The 19,833-nt window shown below is 62.1% G+C and overlaps 1 protein-coding gene across 1 annotated transcript in view; it reads left to right on the forward strand.

The window, feature by feature from the left end:
• The window catches only part of NCOR2 (nuclear receptor corepressor 2), a 212,555-nt gene that overhangs the window by 46,877 nt on the left and 145,845 nt on the right, over positions 1 to 19,833 (forward strand). The window contains 1 exon segment of the mRNA XM_053901929.1: positions 18,678 to 18,892. Within this exon segment, the coding sequence (XP_053757904.1) occupies positions 18,788 to 18,892 (105 nt within the window). The 5' untranslated portion in view covers positions 18,678 to 18,787.

Below are 19,833 nucleotides of genomic sequence, written 5' to 3' on the forward strand. Positions count from 1 at the left end.
GCGATTTGTCCTGAGGTCTGGGTGAGCCAGGGCTGTCGGGAGGCAGCGGCACGTCTCGTCGGGGGCCGGAGCTGAGGCCGGGGTGGGCTGGCTTCCCAGACGGCATCGCTCGTCTTGCCACTGACTCGACGTTGACTCCCGGTTCTTCCTCTCTTAATGCCGGGTGGCCTTGCCTCACCTGTGCGAGCCTCCGTTTCCTTGTCTGTAAAATGGGGCGGTCGAGGGGGGTCGTACGGGCATTGGGCTGAGCTGAGGGAGAGCTGTGGCCTCCTGGTTTCTTCGGGGAGGGGGGGTGGCCAGGCCGCCAGGGTTCACGTCCCTGTTGAACACATCCTGGCTGTGAGGCTCGGTTTTCTCATGGCAAATGGACGCTGCGTCTGTCTCTACCCCAGAAGTGGTCGTGTGTGGCTTACGGGGGGGGGGGCTAATAAGTGGTCCCTGGGCCACACCCCCGTGGAAGCTGTGACAGTGTGCAGGTTGTTGAACCTCCGTTGTCTTGTCCATACGGTGTGAGTGCCTTGCGGGGGGGGGGGGGGGGCTGGGAAAAAGCCAGGACCGGCCTGCGCAGGGCCCCTGTGGGCTGGAGTCGGGGGTGGGGGGGGGGGGCTCCGTTAGCCTAGACCATAAACTTGGATTTAAGTTAGTTCCACCTGGTCTCCACCGATTTTTCTCTTCTTCCTTGTCAAGAACGCTTCTGTTTTGCAGACTTGGAAACTACGGTCCTCAGCCCTAGGCTCTGCTTGCATTTGGGCCTGGGCTGGGGTCCCCGGGGCTGTCCCAGCGCGTTCCGCCCCGTCCCGCCCCAAGTGTGGGCCGAGCACCCCAACTGCCCCGTGTGGCCTGGGGGTTGGGCGGGCAGGACTGGCTCTCCCGCCCAGGGTGGCAGTCATCCTGTGTGTGTAAGTGACACCGGATGCTGGGCCGGTGGCTGGCTCGGGGCCTCTCCTCCCGGGCCAGCAGGAGCCGGCGGGGAGTTCCCCGGGTGTCCAGGCCAGCTGCCCGCCGTCCGGTTGTCCTCAGGCCTCTCCTGGGGACCTCAGCCAAGGCCCCGGTAGCAGGGGGCCCCACCCATGTCCCCTTGCTGCCCCCAAGCCCTCTGCACCTACTTGGGTCCGCTGCAGACGCCCTGCCCTGAGGGTCTCAGACACTTGACCCCCCTCCCACTTGCCCTGAGGTGCACGTGCATGGAGCTAAACACACTCACACGCACCCAGATGAGGGTGTGTAGAACCCGTGAGGTCTGAATAGTCCGTTTCCTGGTGATGCTGCTGGTCTCGAACGGCCGTTCTGTCGGGGCGACACCACTGGGGGAGGCTGGCTGAAGGGTGCACGGGGTCGCGCTGCATCGTTTCTTATGGCTGCGCACGAACCTACAGTGATCTAAAGAGATAAGCAACCCAGGCCGTCCTGGGTTCGAATCCAGCCCTGCCTGTCGGCAGCTCTGTGAATTAGGGCAAGGGGCGTAGCCCCTCCAGGCCTCAGTTTCCTCGTAGCGTTTGGTGCTTCGGAGGGCTTGAGTGACGGTGAGGCGAGCTGATGCGCGCCGGGTGCCTAGAAAGGTGCCAGCAGCACGTGCTGTCGCGATGTGATCATCCCTGACGGGGTCGCCCCGTGCTAGCTTGTTCCGTGCCCGGATCAGCCGTGGGATGGGAGGCCGCTGTGTGATCCCCACTTCTCAGATGAGGAAACTGAGGCTCAGGCCAGGGGACCCACCCAAGGGCACAGAGTTCGTAAGGGCTGGAGCTGGGACTCACCCCGGCCAGAGCCCGGCTGTGGAGGTTCTTTGACTGAGTGGCCCCAGGGATGTACCTTGCCCTCTCTGAGCCCTGATCCCCTCCTCCTTCTCTCCTCACCTGCAGGCTGGGCTTGGAGGTTGGGATAGGGGATGGTGGCTGGGCTCATGAACCGTGGAAGCCAGAGAGCCCTGACCTCTGGGTCCTTCTCTCACTTCCTGGGCCCTCCCGGAGCCTGCCCCCTCTCAGCCACCTCTGAGGCCTGTGGGTCACTCCTGTGACAGCCAAACTCACTTCCTCTCTGAGTAACGCTCTCCTCCTTGCTCTGTCCTCCGGCAGCATGGTTTCCTTTCTTGCTGTTCCCTGCGGTAGGTGCTGGTTTCTCTTGGACCCCTTCCCACCTCCCGCAGTGGTGAGAGGGCCTTCGGGGTGTAGCCCGCCCACCCTAGAGGGATGGGGTTATCCCCAGCTGGTGCTGAAGCATGAGAAATGCGTTGCTGTCCAGCCAAAGCTAATCCAAGGCTAGACGCGTCTCCAGAGGTGCCTGAGGGGGGGGCTTGGAGGTTTTTTGTCTCCCTCACAGCTGACTGGTGACTTGGGCCTTCGGGCGCCCCGGGAGTGCCAGGGAGGGCTTGCTCTTCTGCCTAGGGATTGGGAGGGGTCCCGACCATCCCGGGCTGGGGACCAGGGGGCACCGGCAGGGCCTGGACCGAGAGGGGCATCCACGGTCACATCAAGCGATGGAGGCGGTGTCTGGGGCTCGGGGGCACCAGTCATGGCTTCTTAGGGCCTCAGCTTCTGGGCTTTGCCGGGCAGAGCCTGGAGGCCAGGGAGCGGGGCTGAGTAGGCGGCCTTACGGTCTCATGAGCCTCTTGGCTGTTTCTTGGAAGCTCCAATCATGCTCCTGCCTCTGGACCTTTGCATTTCCTGTACCCTCACCCTTCAGAGTGCGGCCCCGACCTCCCCAAAGTCACTGCCATCGCTTTGTACCGTCATCACTTGGGATTTGTTGTATATCCATCGCCGTGTCCCCCCCGCCCCCCACCGACCCCTTCACCCAGGATCTGTTCAGCTTGGTCACTACTGTGTCCCCAGCACTGGGCACATCTTAGGTGCTCAGCAGACACTCGTGCCTGACTCAGTGTCCCCCCATAGGCTGTGGATGTGGGCCCGTCCCCTGGCGGTGAATGAGGCCTTTCTGGGGATGGATGGATACACTTCAACTGTGTCTCCGGGTACATCACCCCCCCCCCCCACCCCCCCCCCCCCCCAGGGCTCTGGCTAGGGAGACTCAGGCCCAGGGGCTGGAATTCACTTGAGTTCACCTCCCTTCACCCCTGGAGTTCTGTATCTGGGGGTTGAGAATGCCTTTTGGGGATTCATGGGAAACCAGGGGCCTTTGGAAAGCAGTTCTGGTGTTTGTGTTCAAGAGGGCTCCGCAGGAACACATCGGGCATCTCCAGAAGGTCTGGACCTCCTAGGTCAGAGAGGTGGAGGTCGTGAGCCAGGAAAGTGGGGGGCCTGATGGCATTGGGGTGCAGGGGAGGGGTGTTGACGGCATCAGTTTCAAGTCCTGACGGCTGACGGGGCAGGGCGACCATCGAGCACACTTTGTGGAGTTCTTCTAACGATCCTCTGAGGCACAGAGAGGGTAAGCACCTTGCCCAAAGACACACAGCTGCAGGCACACAGTATTAACTGGTAAATGGCATTTCGTCTGCAGCCGTGGGAAGGGGCCCCCTCCCTCCTCTTCGAGATGTGAGGCCCGGAGATGCCCAAAGTCTTCTGGAAGGCCTGGAGTTGGTTTCTCAGTGTGGCTCACAAGCTACAAGACTAGAGGAGCCGCCCCCCCACCCCCCTTCCTCCTAGTTGGGTATTTGCATGACAATGAGCCCTTTGTCCCTGGGTCCAGCCTCCTTCCCAGGCTAATAACATAATTCTCGGCCTATGATGTCATAATGGGCCCTTTCTGCTGGGGCTGGAGGCTGGGTGGGCAGCTGTGTGGGCTGGGCCCCGCCGGTAATAAATAGAGTGGTGATTATGGGGGGGAGGGTGGCGGACGCGCTCTCCTTGCAGGACCTTGTGACATCCTTCGGGAGTGGGATTTGCTTCCATTTGACACAGAAGCAAACAGATTGCGTTTGTTTGGCTCCCCGGCTGAACCACTGTGCGCCTCGCCTTGGCCTGTGAAATGGGGGTGAGTCATCCGTGGCTGGCCCTCTCTCGGAGGCGTAGGTGTGAGAGTCCCTTGCTTCCTGTAAACGTGAGGGAGGCCCTTGTGCCCAGCGGCCCCGTGGCAGGACCGCTCAGAGAAAGTGGGCCCGAACCCCGGGCCCGGGGCCCGGCAGGGAGCGAGCTCGCCATCGGTGGGCAACGTCAGGAAAGGCCAGGGCCTGCGCAGTGGACTGAATGGCAGCCCCCCCCCCCCCAAAAAAAGAGATTCGCACGCGTTCATGCCCGTCTCCTCTAAATGGGACCTGCTTCGGAAAAAGGGTCTTTGCAGACGTGTCTTGAGATGAGGTCATTTGGATTTCCCGAGCGAGCCCTGTGTCAGGGACCAGTGTCCCTGTGAAGGACGGAAGAGAGAGCACAGACGATGGCTGTGTGAAGACAGGCAGAGACCGCAGTGATGTGGCCAGAAGCTGGAGGAGGCCGGAGGGATCCTCCCCGGGCGCCTTCGGAGGGAGCGTGGCCTGCCCACACCTTGATGTTGGACACCGGGCCTCCGGAGCGGGGAGAGAATAAATTTCCGTTGTTGTAAGCCACTTGGATTGTGGTCGTTTGTTACAGCAGCCCTAGAAGCTCATAGGGCCAGGGACCCCCACCCTTCCGCGTCCCCGGCCGAGGGGCCAGGACCTCGTGAGGTCTCCTCCCTGTCGGAGGGGTCCGGAACCCGCCTCCCTCGCCCAGAACCCAAATCACAGATCCCGGAACCTGCCTGTTGCCTGCTGCCAGCCGTCCTTCCCGCTCAGGCGTCCCTGCTAAGGAGGACGTGACCCAGGAGGCCGGAGGCTCCCCGGATTCCGTGCTGGGCCCTCCCCCCCCCAAGCCCCGAACGCTCATTCCCCACATGCCTGGCCACTCACCCAGCACCTGGGTCGCAGTCATCCCCCTCCCCCGCAAGCTGCCTTATTTGCCGGGTGCCCTTGACAGGGGGAGACCCCGAGGCCCAGAGCGGGCACGCTGCGGCCCCTTGGTGGTGACGGCCTCCGGAGTCCCAGCCACGGCTGATGGATGGGCCGGCATCGCAGCTTCCAGGAGGAAGGGATCAGGGCCCCGGGCCACAGTGAGAGCGGTGGGGGAACAGGCGGTATAAACGTGGATCAGTTCTCGGGGCGTGCTGGCCTGCTGTAGGCGACGCCCCAGGATCTGACTGTAAGTCGACCCCTCCTCGGCCTCAGTTTCTCCATTCCCAAAGTGGCCTTCGAGCTTCGGCTCAGCGTCTGCAGGGATGCTGTCAGGGGGCTCATGGATTCAGCAAGCACTTATGGAGGGCCTGCGGCGTGGCCTGAGCTGGGACTCCGGGGTGGACACAGCAGGTGTGGATCCTGCCTTCACGGGCCTTACCTTTGGGGCTGTGGGGAGGTGGGAAATAAGCAGCGGGGACCCTGGGAATGAGGAGTCCGGGTCCCGATGAGGGACGTAGCAGAGCCAGGGGGCTGGGGTGGGGTTGAAGATGCTGCTCCCTGTTCCTTCCGGGACCCCGGGGTGGTGCTTTGCGGCTGGCCCGGGGGGCCGGCCAGGTTCACATGGAGATGGCCACGGCCCATCTGTAGCGACTTGTGGTTGCCTCCGGCTGGCAGGACTTGGCCTGGACCCGTGAGCGGTGATGTTGGGTACAAGGCCTGTGAGGCCCCAGCCGCAGCCTGATCAGGGAGAGGCAGAGGTGTCCCCCAGCCTGAGCTGGGAGGCTGGGGACACTGGCAGTGGATTCCCAGGACGTAATGGGTAAGAGGTGGGTGCTGGAGAGGGCTAGCCTGGCAGGCAAGTCACTTAAGCTCTCTGTGCCTCAGTCTTGCTTCCAGGGATATGGCGACGATGAAATAAACTGATGAGTGTGAGCACCGTGTTAGCAGTTAGCCATGGTGATGAGTGCACGGTGCTCACCTTGGGTCTGTTATCATGACTGCTCAGGACCTGGGATCTGGAGGTGGAGTTGGCTCATCTTTCCATGGTCCTGTTCCTGCCCGTGGCACACCGAAGAGCCCTCTTTGCCCCCAGAGCCTCAGTCTCCCCATCTGTGAAATGGGAGCTGTAACCAACTTGTGGCTACATGGAGGTCGGAGAGAAAAGAGGATGGTGGGAGAAGTCAGCGCCCGTGGGGTCAGGGCTGAGGGGTCAGGGTCTCTACCTGCTCCTGGTTTGAGCCTTGGCCACCCTCCAGGCCGGGAAACAGGCTCCAGCAGGGGTGGGGCCCAAGGTGTGTCTGTGGGTGCAGCCCGCAAGGCCTCCTGGCCTCGGACAACGCCCCTGTCTGAAAGAGGGGCCACGGCAGCTCTCCACCTCGGGATATTCCTCCAGAAGCCAAGGCCAGAGGCCAGAGGACGTTGTGGGTGGGGGCGTGCCTGCTGCTGGGGAGTGACCCAGATCTGAGTCAGCTAGGAAGGGGCAGCCTCTGTCCGCAAAGTGGCTGCCTGCCGGATCCCCCGTTAGGGCCACATAGCTCAGGCCTGGCCAGGAGACTGTTTCTTCAGGGTGAGAGACCGCATAGGCCTATCCCAGGCTCTTGTCCGGCCCCTTCCTCCTAGGCTGAATTTGTCCGGGGCTCCCATCTAATTCCTCTTGCTTCCTTCTGGCCGGCTTGGGAGATCTCCCTACCTGTACAGGTGAGGGGACCAGAGACTGCAGATCTGATTCCAGGGAGATTCATGGCTTCGAGCTGGGGTTTTCAGGGGGTCGCTGTCTTAGGTGTGTTGGTTGCAACTGGCAGACTCTCTGCTCCTCCTGCATTTAGCACAAAAGGATATCAGGGTGAGCTTCAGGCATGGTTGGATCCAGGGGCTCAGGTGACAAGGGGCTCCCCGTGTCCGATCCCTGGTAGCCTAAGACTAACGATCACAACTTAGCCCAGTGGAAGGTAAGCCTTGTTGTCCCCACTGTTACAACAGAAATCGTGGGAGTGAACTTTACGGGCTCAGCTTGAGAGTTAAGCCCTTCCCCAAACCAGTGACGGCGGCTGTGGTTCTGGTGGTGGCCCTGGTGGTGCTCCTGAGACTGTGCTCATTGGCCAGACCCGGGAGGCAGAGTCAGCCTCCCTCAGAGCCCAGAATCGAGGGGTCGTAGCCCCAAGGACATAGGGTACAGTTTGCAAGCAGCGGGTGCTGGGTGGGCGAAGACAACAGCTGCTGGCCACGGCCGGCTCACTCCATGTGTTGGACATGAGCCAGCTCGGGGTCCCTGCCCAGCCCCCCTTTCACGGCCAGTGTGTGTCCTTTGGGGAGGGGGTAGGTGTTATTTAAGACTCACTGGGTAAGTGGGCCCAGCCCCTCCCACTCCCTGTTTTAATTAGGGGCCTCTCAGGTCCCCCTCCAAGCCATGTGGGAGGACATTCCTGCCTGTCACCGGCCTCCCCGCTCCCCAAGCTCCCCTGGGCTTTGCTGGGCCCTCTCTTGTGGTTTCCAGCTGACCACATGTCAGAAGCCACAGGTCACATCCTGGCAGCCCACGGGCTGTATCTGGATGTCAGACTGATTTATTGGGTTGGGTTTATGGTCCATGTTTTTGAAATAAAAACTGTAAATTGAGGGATGTCTCAAAGTCAGACTTTCTTTGCCCGAAAGAATTGGACGCTGTGATCCCCTGGGCCCCGTTCTCCAGGGGCCAGGATGCCCGGCTGGGGTTGAGCAGCGGCCACCCCCTGACACAGGCAGCCCCCACCTGCCCCTCTCCTCCGTGAGACTCCGGCCTGGCGTGGTATCCTCAGCCCTCCTGGCTGTTTCCCCCTCCCTATTTCCGGCCTGGGACCTCTCCCCCCACCGGAGCCTGGTTAATCTTGCTCCCTCCGCGGACTGGTGATCGGATCCCAGAAGCGTGCTCCCGCTCCGGGCCCTGAGGCCTGTGTGCCCGCTCGTCTGCGGGCTCCTGGCTGCAGGGCCCGGAGGGCCTTTTGGGTTCTTGATCCTTGACACGCACTGATCAGCGAAAGCCCTCGGGGAAATCGCAGGGGCTGCTGTGATCCACATTGGAGCCTTGGAGGGAGCTGGTCGAAATGGGCCCTTCCCCCGCCGCCTGGCACCTGGGTGGCATTGGTGGAAGGTGGGGAGGGGGGTGATGCGAGGGGGGAGCTGCTGGGGTGGGGGGGGGGTGGGCTCCCAGCCCCGGGCGCCGCTGCTGGCGAAGCTATTCTTAGCAGCGGGAACATTTGTCCTCCTTCACACGTGGTGGAGGACGTCCCCCAGAGATCTGCCCCGAAATACTCAGGACGACCCCATAAATTCCTCAGAAAGCCGTCCTGGGGGGCCCAGCGTGCGTGGAGGCGGGACGGGAGGAGGCGTTTCCGGCAGCTGCGTGGCTGCGGACACGTTTGCCAGATGTTGCGCAGGGAAGTTTGTGGGAACCCGGAGTCTGCCGCGCGCGCCCCCTCGCCGCGGCCCCCTCCACCCTCCGGGTCCTGGTGAGTGATGGGCGGAGCCGGCAGACGGTCAGCCCCTCCCTGTGTCCCCGTGGCTTTCGGGGGGCCTTTCAGCCCTCTCCTGACGCTGCCTGGGTTGGGGGCGACGTGGGCTACAGGCAACGAGGCCTTGACTGTGGTCCCCCTCAGTGCCTGGCCGCGAGGGGCTGCTGCCCTGTGCCGGGACCCCTGGCAGGGCCTTGGGCGGCACCGGCTCTTCCACGGGGCCCCCAGGGCAGCGGAAGCCACCACAGAGGATACCAGCCCAGCTGGTTGCCTTGGCTAGCAACCAGGGAGGCCTCCCTGGAGGAGGTGTGCGCTTTGCTTCTGTTTTGTTTTTGTTATTACTTAATTTTTAAGTTGTGGTAAAATACACAACACAAAAACGTTCAGGTCTCGGGCATTTTTAAAGGGGCCATTACTCCCCATACTCCTTCCTCCAGGCCCTAGCCATCACCCCTCTACTCTCTGTCCCTAGGAGATGACTAGGCCGGTCGCCTCCTGTAAGCGCAATCGTACAGCGTTTTTGCCCTTTTGTGTGTCTGGCTCACTCCATTCAGCAGAATGTCCAGAGCGGTGATCTGTGGTCCATTGACTCCTTGGTTGTTGGTTCGTTGCCGTCCAGGCAGCGATGTGGACGGATCCGGGACCCCGAGCCCCGCAGCCTTTGCAGTCCCGGCGTCCTGGATCCGTCTGTGGTCGCCCCGCCCCCTGTGTGGACGAGCGCTCACTGCCAGCGGGCACCACACTGAGCCCCGACACGGCTCGCCGAGTCAGGTCCCCGCTTCCCACTCTGTAGTCCGCTCTGTTCCAAGCCCCCGGGGCAGAGGGTCGAGCGCTTTGCCCAGTCGCACAGCTGGTGCCAGCGTCCTCCCCGCCCCCCCCCCCCCGCCCAGACACCAGCTTCTTCTCTGGTTTCCCCCTCTTCCCCCTCTGCAGAAAAAATTGCTGTTTGGAAGGCCAGATGGAAAACATGTCCCTCCCGGGGCGCTCAGAACCTAATGAGGAAGAGCCAGGAAAAATCCAGCGTAATGTTTGTGAAATACCCAAGAGGGAGGGCGCGTCTCGAGGCAAGGGTTCTCGTAGGGGACCCTGTGACCTGGCGTGCGGGAGGGTTTGTCATGACTGTGGCTTCTCTCTCTCTCTCTTCCTTTTAAAATTAAGAGGGGGAGGGGGAAGGGAGTCCAGGAGGAAGCGATTTGGAGCAGATCTGGCTATGGCGGGGGAGCAGGGCTGGGCGGCCAAGCTGGCCACAGCCCAGTGGACACGAATGTACCAACTAAATCCGAGACCGAAACGGGCCTCCTCGGTGGCACTCTTCTGCTCACTTCGGAGGGTGTGTGGGGCTGGACCAGGGTGCCTTCTGGCTGCATGACCTTGGGTGAGTGAGTTCACCTCTCTGAGCCTCGGTTTCCTGATCTGTTGAATGGGGCAGTCATGTTCGGTGGGGGAAATTGGGGCCTTCCTCTGTGCGGGTGCCCGAAGAATGCCACCGGTAGAACCACAGACTCTCAGGCGGGTCTGAGGACCCTGGGAGGGCACCAGGCAGCATCTGGGGGCGGTGGAAATTCTAGCCGAGGCTGGGGATCCCTTTTAGGGGAGGTGCGAGCTGGCGCAGGTTGCCTGGGGTGTGTTCGGTACCAGGCTTCTGGTTTTCCCTGGAAGGTTGGCTCGGGCTGTGGCCAGTCCAGGGCTCTCTGTCCTTGGACCTGGTCCCCCGTGTGGACCGGCGGCAGCTTTTGTCCCCACGACCCTCGCTGTTGTTCCCCTGAAGCGTCAGAAGTGGGCTCAGCTCAGGCCACTGCCCATCTCACCGGATGCCTGGACCCCATGCTCATCCCCCCTCGAGAAGCTCTCTGTCTGCTCTGTGTTTGGGCGCGGGTCCCCCCAGTCCTGCATACCCTCCTAACTAGGGCCTTGCTCTGCCATTTGGTCAGTTCACTTCACCCAGCCTCGATTTGCTCATCTGCAGCATGGGGATCGTAACAGTACCTGCCCGGTGACTAATATTGCCATCGTCATTATGGCAAACTCGTCCCCACCCTGTGTTTCTAGTAGCCGAGAGTACTTGAGCCATAGCCCTCATTTTGGGGACTCTTCTGTGGGTGTTGAGCTTTTGAGAGATCTCTTCTCGATGAGTCTTTGCACCTGTCCCTCCCTGTTCTGATTCTGGAGTTGGAGACTGGAGGCGGTTTTCCCCAGGGTCCTCTGTGCCCAGCAGGCTGGTACTTGGGGGGCAGTTGTGCAGGCTTGGGGATTCTGGGGGGGGTGGTGCTCGTGTGTGTCTCCCACAGTGGCTGGCGGGGAGCCTGATGTGGGCGTATTTGTGGAATAAAGGCACGCTGGGCTCTGTGGACAGTGGCACAGTTAAATTGATGTCCATCTGGGGCGCCTGGGTGGCCCAGACAGTTAAGCGTCCGACTTCGGCTCAGGTCATGATCTCACGGTCTGTGAGTTCGAGGCCCGCGTCGGGTTCTGTGCTGACAGCTCGGAGCCTGGAGCCTGCTTCGGGTTCTGTGTCTCCCTTGCTCTCTGCCCCTCCCCGACTCGCATTCTCTCTCTCAAAAATAAACACTAAAGAAAATAAAATTGATGTCCATCTGTTGATTTGTCTGTCCATCTGTCCGTCCGTCATTCCTCCATCCATGCTCCCCCCTCGCTCTCCCCTTCCTCCCTCCCTCCTTCTTCTACCCACCCACCCACTCCTCCTTCCCCCTCCATCCGTCTTCTGTTGAGTACCTGGGGTGAAGAGGTGCTTTCTGTGTTGGGACAGGCCTGTCACTGGTTGGCAGGAGTTTTTGTCCAGCTGGTCCACTGCTGTGACCCCCTCCCGCCCCCCGCCCCCAGTGCCTCATTGGCCAGAATGAGGCAGAGACCTCGGTTGGGATGGGCTTGTCTTGGCTGGTCTCCGTTTAGGGGTGGGCGGGTGGCATTTCTGAGGGCAGTGCTCTGAGCTGAGCCGTACGTGACTTTGGGCCACTCAGGGGTGCTGCTCTTTGGGCAGAGCCATGAGCAGGCCGTGGTTGGGTCCCTGGCTCCTCCTTGGGGCGGAGAGGTCGTGTCAGGGGCAAGGAGGCCAGTTTTACTCCTGCTGGATAGGGACCTGTGTTCCAGGGGACCCTGAATGGTGGCTTTAATCGCGTTAGGATTCCAGGTGGGTTACTCCCCGACGGAGGGCACAGCTGAGGTTTCCTTTAACACAGGGGCACAAGGAGCAGGCTTGGTACAGGAGACCCCGAACATCACCCCTGCCCAGAGGGTGGCGCCTTCCTTTCTCGTTCAGAGCGAAAGCCTGTGTGACCTCACAGGGGCCTTGCTCACTCCACTCTTGCCATCCGGGCCCCTGGCCATTCCCTCCCCACCTCAGGGCCTTTGCACTGTCTGTTCCGTCTGCCTGGAGCAGCTTCCCTAGACATCCGCATGCTTCCTTTCTCCCCTCTCTCTCCTTCTCCATGCCCCGCCCTGCCGCCAGCCATCCCCTGTCTACCCTCCTCATCCCTCTCGTTTTCCCCACACCGCAGACACCTCCCAACATTCCTGTAATTACTCCGGTCTGGCCTGCTAGAATAGCAGCTCTGTGAAGGCAGGGGTCTGGGGTCTTTTACTCGCGGCCGCGTCTCAGAACCTGTCCACGAAGGTTCCGGTGATCGTGGTTGACGGCGGGGAGCCGCCTGGGAGGGGGCAGGGACTCTGGCTTCACCCCCCTGCCCTCGTGGGCCGGGCAGGCTCCTCTGGGCTCACCGGGGCCACCTCCCACGGGGCTCTCTGTGTCCCAGGGCTCAGCTGAGAGCCGGATCCCTGAGCAAGGAGGCCCTGTGGAAGGTGGAGCTGGTAGTTGGCCAGCTCCCCGTTTTCCCGGCACGCCAGAAACTAGAAACTCAAGGCGTAAACAGTCCGCTTCGTTCTAGCTGGGGTTTCTGCCACCTCTTAACGTCACATCCCAGAACAGCCTCGGTGCTCACGTCCCCCGTGCTGGCTTCCGGGGCTCCGTGCTCCCGGGGCCAGGCTGTTTCTGCTCGGTACGTATTTGTTGGATCCTCCTGTGTGCCAGGCTCCGGATTATGGCAGTGGGCCGAGAAAATATGCACCGAGCACCTACCCTATCGGGTTAAATGCGCGTCTCCCCCCGTAATTCATGTCCACCTGGAAGCTGGGAACATGATCTTATTTGGAAAGCGGGTCTTGGCAGATGTGATTAGTTAAGATGAGGTCACAACTGGACGAGGGTGGGCCCTGAATCCAATGACTGGGGTCCTTCTCGGGGGAGGGCCAGCAGAGAGGCGGCCGAAAGCCAAGGGATGCCCGGGGCTACTCGCTGCTGGACGAGTCCGGAAGGATCCCCCCCACCCCGACCCGGAGCCTAGGGGGAGGAACGTGGCCCTGACCCACACTTTGATTTGGGACTTCCGGCTTCCAGAATGGTGAGAGAATGCATTTCTGTTGTTTTCAGCCCTTCCTTTTTTTTTTTTTTAACATTTATTTATTTTTGAGAGACCGAGCGTGAGCCGGGGAGGGGCAGAGAGAGAGGGAGACTGAGAATTTGAAGCAGGCTCCAGGCTCCGAGGTGTCCGCACAGAGCCCGACGCGGGGCTCGAACCCACAGACCACGAGATCATGACCTGAGCCGAAGGCGGATGCTCAGCCGACCGAGCCCCCCCCAGGCGCCCCTCCACCATCCTGTTTGTGGTGCATTGTTCACCCAGGTTCCGGGAAGCTAGCGCACCTCTGCGTGCCAGGCCCTTGCAGGGGAATTGCCAGTGATCCAAACAAACATTTGTCCAGTAGCTGCTGAGCGGTCCCACGCCCTTCTAGAGGCTGAAGAGCCGTGGCGAGGAAGGCCACGGCGTTCCCAGCGCATCACTGTCTCTCCAGCCCGGACAGGCCGGCGGGGGCGGGGGTACGAGAGACCAGGTCCCCTGTGTGGGGCCTGTGGCTTCTCCGAGCACCTTGGAGGGTTCTGGAGGGTTCTGGCGAGCGCGCGTGTGGGTGCACGTGCTGGGGGCTTCTCTCGGGCTGACAGCTGAGTTTTCATTCTGAGGCTCCCCGACCTGCCACGGGTTCTGACGTCGGTGCCCACTAGTTACGGGAAAGTCTCAGGCATTGGGTGGCACAGACAGCTGGCCTTTCGTCTTCTCCCGAGCCTGGGCTCAGGTCGGAAGGCTCCCAGGCACCTTAAGGAGCACCCCGCACGTCCGTCCCCCGCCCGCTCTCGGAGCCGTCCCGGCCCCGACCTGCTGTAATCCGCCCTCCCCGGAGCTGAAGCGGGCCGCACGCGGCACGGAAAATCCATGGAATGTGCCTCAGTGGGGCCTCAGCGTCCTGCCTGGGGCCGGAGAGGAATGTGGGGGCAGGAGGGCTCTGGCCTCACCTGGCGTTACTGGCACCTGCCCGGACAGGTTCCCTTGTTGACCACCTGCTGTGTGCCAGGCGCACCGGTAGGCTTGTGGGATGCAGCGGGGACAAGGCAGACAAAACCCACAGCGGTGAGCTTCCTCCTGTGGATTTGGACGGAGGGCCACGCGGTGGATGGAACACGGGCTGTGAGGTCAGGATTGTGGGGAGCTGCCCCGTGGGGCCCGCGGGGCTCTCTGGTGGGCCGCTGCCTCTGGGGCAGGTGCAGTAGAGGGCCACCCTGGGGCCCCTGTGCTGTTTGTGGGTGGTCCCCACCGTGGACCATTCGTGCTGGGCCCCGTGCAGGACTGGAGTTCTTGGCCCTCCTCTGCCTGGCTCGGCGGCCCTAGTGCCCTGGTTTGTGGCTTGGACGCGCGAGGCCCGGGCTGGGGCTTTGGGGCTTGGAAGTATCCCACGCTACCTGGCTCAGCCATTTCTTAGCCCCGCTTGAGGGCCGTCTCGTCTCCTCGGAGCCCTGCCCTTGCTGAGTTTGCCTCATTGAGCGCCTGCTGTTTACCAGGCGTGATGGCATTGCTTCCCAAGCATGCCGTCCTGCTGGCAGGCTGGTGGCGCAGGAATTCTGGACGTGTACCCGAGGAAACTGAGGCTCAGAGGTGTGAGGCTTCCTGCCTGACGAGGGGACAGAGGGCCCCCGTCCCCGGGAGGCCACTTGGCCTCTTCCACCCCAGGGTGGGAGCTCCTTCCCGACTTCCCTGGGCTGTGCCCGCTTCTCCTTCTCTGGTGCTGCCGCTCGGATCCGGCCAGCGTCGTCTCTTGCTTGGATGCCCGCAGGAGCCCCGAGGTCTCCCGGCTGTCTGTGGCGCCTGCTTATAAAACACACTGACTTCAGCCCAGGTCACGATCTCGGGTCCGTGAGTTCGAGCCCCGCGTCGGGCTCTGTGCGGACAGCTCGGAGCCTGGAGCCTGCTTGGGATCCTGTGTCTCCCTCTCTCTCTGCCCCTCCCCCGCTCATGCTCTGCCTCTCTCTGTCTCTCAAAAATAAATAAATGTTAAAAAATTAAAAAAAAATAAAATAAAACACACTGACTCTTCATTTCCCCAACCACCGTCTGTGGTCCCTCAGAGCCCTTAGAACAGAACCCATCCTTGCCGTGGCCCGTGGGCCTTGGGTGACTGTCCCCCCCACCTGCCTCGTGCTCACTCAATCAGTGACTCAAGCACGCGGTGCCTGGTCTCACCTCTGGGCTCCCGTTCAGGTGGCCGCCTCCCCCTGACTCCCCCCCGGCTGTCTTGTGCCCGCTCCGCTCCGGGAACTTCTCCCTTCTCCCCCTTCTCCCCGAGACCCCCTCGCCCTCCCCGAGGCTGGAGTAGCCTGAGCGTCCATCTCCGAGGTCACTGTTGGCTTTCTCCTCCCTGCTGCACCCCACCCCCACCCGGTCGGGGCACCGAGACCCTCGGCAGCTGGGCTCCGCCTCATTCACTCACGTGGGGCTCAGCGCGCAGCGGGGACCCCAACGTTTCTGTACATAAATGGATGTGTGCTACCCTCTCTTGACCCCGAAGCCACCAGACCCGCGGTGGTATTGGGGCCGCTGTGCCGAGACTGGCTGCAGCCTCGATCCGGCTTCAGAAGGCCTTCCAGCCCAGACCAGATCCGGGGCACCCTGCTGAGTCCCGGGGGGGGGGGGGAGGGTCTCCCTCACCCCTCTCCTACCCCTGTCTTTGATGGAGGTGCGTCCTAGTTTTCCTTGTCATTCACATTCAAACCTTGAGGAAGTCAGCGCTTAACATTTGTTTTTCCATTGACAGTGTTATGCAGATACTACACTTTAAATACATTTCCATCCCCGCGCGGAGAGCCCGGGTGCCCGTTAGCAGTCACTGCCCACGCCCTCGGCCCTGGCGGCCACCAGTCCGTTTCGGGTCTCTATGGGGTTGCCTATTCCGGATTCTTCCTGTAAGGGGACTCCCACACTAGCCGGCCTTTTGTGACCGCCGCCTTTCACGCGGCGTGATGTTCTCACACCCGCGGTGTAGCTGTGTCAGTGGTTCATTTCTTTTTGTGACTCAGTCACGTTCCACCGTGTGGACGGACCACAGTTTGTTTGTCCGTGCATCTGTTGATGGACCCTTGGGCAGTGTCCACCCCTTGGCTGTTGTGAATAGCGCAGCTCTGAACGTTCGTATGCAAGTATTTGTTCGAGTCCCCGTTTTCAGTTCTTTTGGGAACGTGCCCGGGACTGGAATTGCTGGGTCATTGGGTAATTCTGTGTTTAACTTTTGGAGGAACCACCAAAATGTTTTCCTAAAAAAAAAAAAAAAAATTTTTTTTTTTTTTTTTTTTTTTTGAGCTGGCAAGAAATGTGACTGAGGTTGGGAGGGGTGGAAATTGGGTTTATTAAATAAGCTCGTGGTGAATGGAGGGGGCACCCAGAGTCCCCTGGCTTTGGGGACAACCTAGATGTGAGGACACGGGGCCAGGGAGTGCCGGGGTGACCTGTTGATGGCTGAGGCCCCTCGAGCTTGGCAGCCGACACACCGTGAGTCTTGAGGGAATGGGAACGCGGCCAGACCGTGGCCTCGGTGTGAGGAGGGTGGGGAGCCGCTGAGGGTTCTCCAGGGCCGGTTTGGAAAGGTGTCACCTCCCCGGCTTCTGGAGCCCACGTGCACTGCGCGCGTGAGCATCTGGCAGAGGCCTGCCATCCCCAGTTGGCGTCTTGTTAGGCAAAGGAAGTTAGAAAAGCTGTGGGTAAATCAGACTTCTTTGCCGCCTTATGCAATGCAAAATCAAACAGCCATTTGGAAGCTCCCCCACTGCGCTTGGAGGAGGGGCGACCGGTTGGGAGCCTCTCCCTGCCGAGGTGCTGGCCTCAGCTCCTCGGAGAGCCCAGAGAGAAAGCAGAACGGAATTTGCGTGACCAGGATCCACTGGGCTCCCAGATGGATGGGAGCAATGGGAATTCTGGAACGGGGTCCGGAAGTGGCCACACCTGCCCCTCTCCCCGGGCCGGTTTCTTGTCTCTGGGCTATCGGGCAGATGTCACGTTGCCCTCGGTGGGAACCGGCAGGGCAGCGCCCCCCCCCCCCCCGCCCCCATCAGAGCATCACTGTCACTAGGCTGAAGCCACGGCAGAGACAGTACTAGGGGAAGTGATACTAACAGCGTCTGTTAGCTGAGCAGGATTTGGTCCCGTGTTCATAAAAATTACAGGGCACATCCTGTCTCGGTGGCTGGGAAAAGCCCACGTGGGCAGCTTGCTGAGGTGCCCGTAGGTGCACTGATCTGTGACTCCTTCCTTCCCTGGCTGAGTCAGACTTCTGGTGGCAAGCGACAGAAACCCAGGTTGGGCCGGCGAAGGCCAAGCACGCGGCCGTCTCCGCTCTCCTAAGCGAGCGAGCAGGCTTCGCCTTCAGGCCTGGCTGTCATCAGGACCCCGCCGCGCTCCGTCCGCCCTTCCGCTCTGGCTTCCTGCCGGCCGGCGTCGTTGCTCGGCGGGCACCTGCCATGAGGTGGCCCCCAGAACCGCAGGCTTTCGCGCTCCTGGTTCGGGGCCAAGCTGGTTCCCGCAGCCGGAGTCTCAAGACTGCCTCTCATTGGCCTAGTTGGGGCCGCGGGCGCATCCCTCGACCAATCCCTGGCCCGGGGGATGCAGGACTTGGATTGGCCAGGCCCGGGTCACGTGACTACTTCCCGAGCGCCGGTGGGAGGCCGGAGGATGGTTCCAGAAAGGAAGGTCACGTCTACAGTGGCGGGAAAGATGGGGGTGGGGAGGGAGACGCCACCGGAGCCTCAGATGGGGGTCTCGTTCCTCCTCTGACCACCGCGACCTCAGCCCTCCGTCCCAGTTCGAGACGGCCACGGGGCCCATCGCCAGGGGAGGGGCCCGGCGTCTTCCCCTGGAGAAGGGCAGTTGTGAACCCGGGGCAGGGCGAGGAGGGGCGTCGTGAGATGCAGCCCCAGCCTTGCCCGGCGCACCGCGGCGTCCAGGTGCCAGGCCCCTGCGCCATCATGGATTTTTCTAGCGGGGGGCGGGGCTGCACGTGCGGGGCCGGGGGAGGGGGGAGGGGGGATGGGGACGGGGGCAGGGGCGGTGCCCGGCTCTCACCGTGGGCGTGGGCAGGTGGCCCAGGGGTGGGGGGATGGAGGCCCCCCCCCAGAGATTTCTGGGCAAAGGCAGCTTGTGACGAAGGGCCTCCTGGCACCCTTGAGTCCTTCCTTCCTCCCGAGACTCAGTTTCCCCAGCTCTAACAGCACGGGACTGCTTCTTGAGATTTTTTTCCAGCCTGGACATGGGTGTTTTCTGTCCCATGGGAGGTACAGTTTGTCCGTTACCCCCCACCCCGGCTCTTGTCTGGGTCCTTAGCTGTTTCCCCAACGTGGCCCCCGGCTGCCCAGTCCCCCCGCTCCCAGCTCTGCTCCTGCACGGGGTCATGCGGAGGCCCAGGCAGGCCCGGCCTTGCCAGGGGTCACGCTGTGACCCGTGTCCTGCCCGAGCTGACCCTGCCCACCGTGGCCAGGGACGCAACCGTGCGCCTCACCCCGGCGGTGCCTCTCCGGACAGGCCCCCGGCTGCCCGCCTGAACTGGGTGTTGTCCGAGAACTTTGCCCTGGTGACTCGGAAATCTGCAGGGGTCGTGGGGTGAGGTCGGGTGGGCCGTGGGGGCTCGGGACCCTTCGGGGAATGGTGGGGCAGTGTTCACAGGGTTGGGGTTCCTGTGCCTGCTGAGCCAGGGCCTTGGTCGTGGGTGGGGGGGGCGTGTCTGGCCTGGTCTGTGGCTCGGGGGTCCCCCAGAGGCCATGTTGCCACCTCCTGCTGTCGGTGGGCAGGAAGCGCCCAGCGGCTTGGAGGAGGAGGGTCAGGAGGACCTGTGTGCTTGCTTGTCCTCAGGGACCAAAGGAACTATTAGGGGGCCCCACCAGGGTCCTTGGAGGGGACACTGTCCTGTGGCTGATCTTGTTTCTTTTCTGGTTTTTTTCTCAGGTTCCTGTGACAGGGCGGCCCGTGAGCAGATGAGGAGGACTGGCTCTTAACCTTGGTGGCCACCGAGAGGGAGATTATTGGGGCCCAAGAGCCCCCAGACGCTCGCCGCCATGTCGGGGTCCACGCAGCCTGTGGCACAGACGTGGAGGGCCACCGAGCCCCGCTACCCGCCCCATGGCATTTCTTACCCTGTGCAGATCGCCCGGCCCCACACGGTGAGTAAGGGGGGGGGTGTATACCCGGGGCCACTTTTGGGGCCTTCTCTCACCGAGTCCCCGTGAGGGCTGGTGTGGCTCTGACGGGGTCCAGCCAGGGCTCCCTGGGTCTCCTGAGGGGAGTTGGGGTGTCACGGCAGGGACCACTGGCCTCTGGACGTTCTGGTAAAATCTCTTAGCTCCCGCTCTAAAGGGGGGGGGGGTGATGGAGACCGGGGCCAGGCTGAGCTGGGATCTCTGCCTCTCAGAGTCAGCTGTGGAATTTGTGTACGGACACGGGACGCCTGCTGTATACGCTTTGCTGGCAGCCCAGCCTCCCCTGGACTCCTTTTGGCTTTGTTGGGGTCTCCCGGGTGCTGACAGCCCCTTGCCTCCCTGAGCCGTGGCCCCGGAGCTCGTGCACTGGAGGCTCTGAGAGGAAGAGACTCGGAACGCGTGTCTGGAGCCCTGATTTGGGGATCCAGGCTGTCGGTTCCTCTCACCGAGGAGCCGCCCCGCCTCTCGGGGGCGACCTGCCTGCGGGGAAAGAGGAGTGCTGTCTACCTACGTGCTGGCCCGCACACGCGTGCGCCCTCGACCGGCTCTCCTAAGCTGCACCCTTGTCTCTCCTCGCAGTGACCCCGTTTCCTGCCGCGCCTCTCGCTGCGCGGTGTGGCCGTGAGGATGGGCCTTTGCTGGCATTTTTTGGGCACCTACTGGGTACCGTGTCCTTGGGCCTTGCCGGAGGGCTCCCGGGGTCTGGGGCCTCCCTGTTTGACCAACTGGCTGCTCGGCGGGGAGGTGTGGGGCCTTGCGGTCGTAGCTGGGCAAGAGGCTGGCTCTGCTGGCCCGTGTGTGTGTGTGTGTGTGTGTGTGTGTGTGCATGCATGCGTGTGGACTGCTTGGCGTGGTTCCTCTTCGTGAGAAGAAAGGAAGTGGTGTGGGAGGGCATTTCCATCAGT

Source organism: Panthera pardus, unplaced genomic scaffold (genome assembly GCF_024362965.1).
Source record: "Panthera pardus isolate Hobbes unplaced genomic scaffold, ASM2436296v1 HiC_scaffold_15, whole genome shotgun sequence".
Taxonomy (NCBI): domain Eukaryota; kingdom Metazoa; phylum Chordata; class Mammalia; order Carnivora; family Felidae; genus Panthera; species Panthera pardus.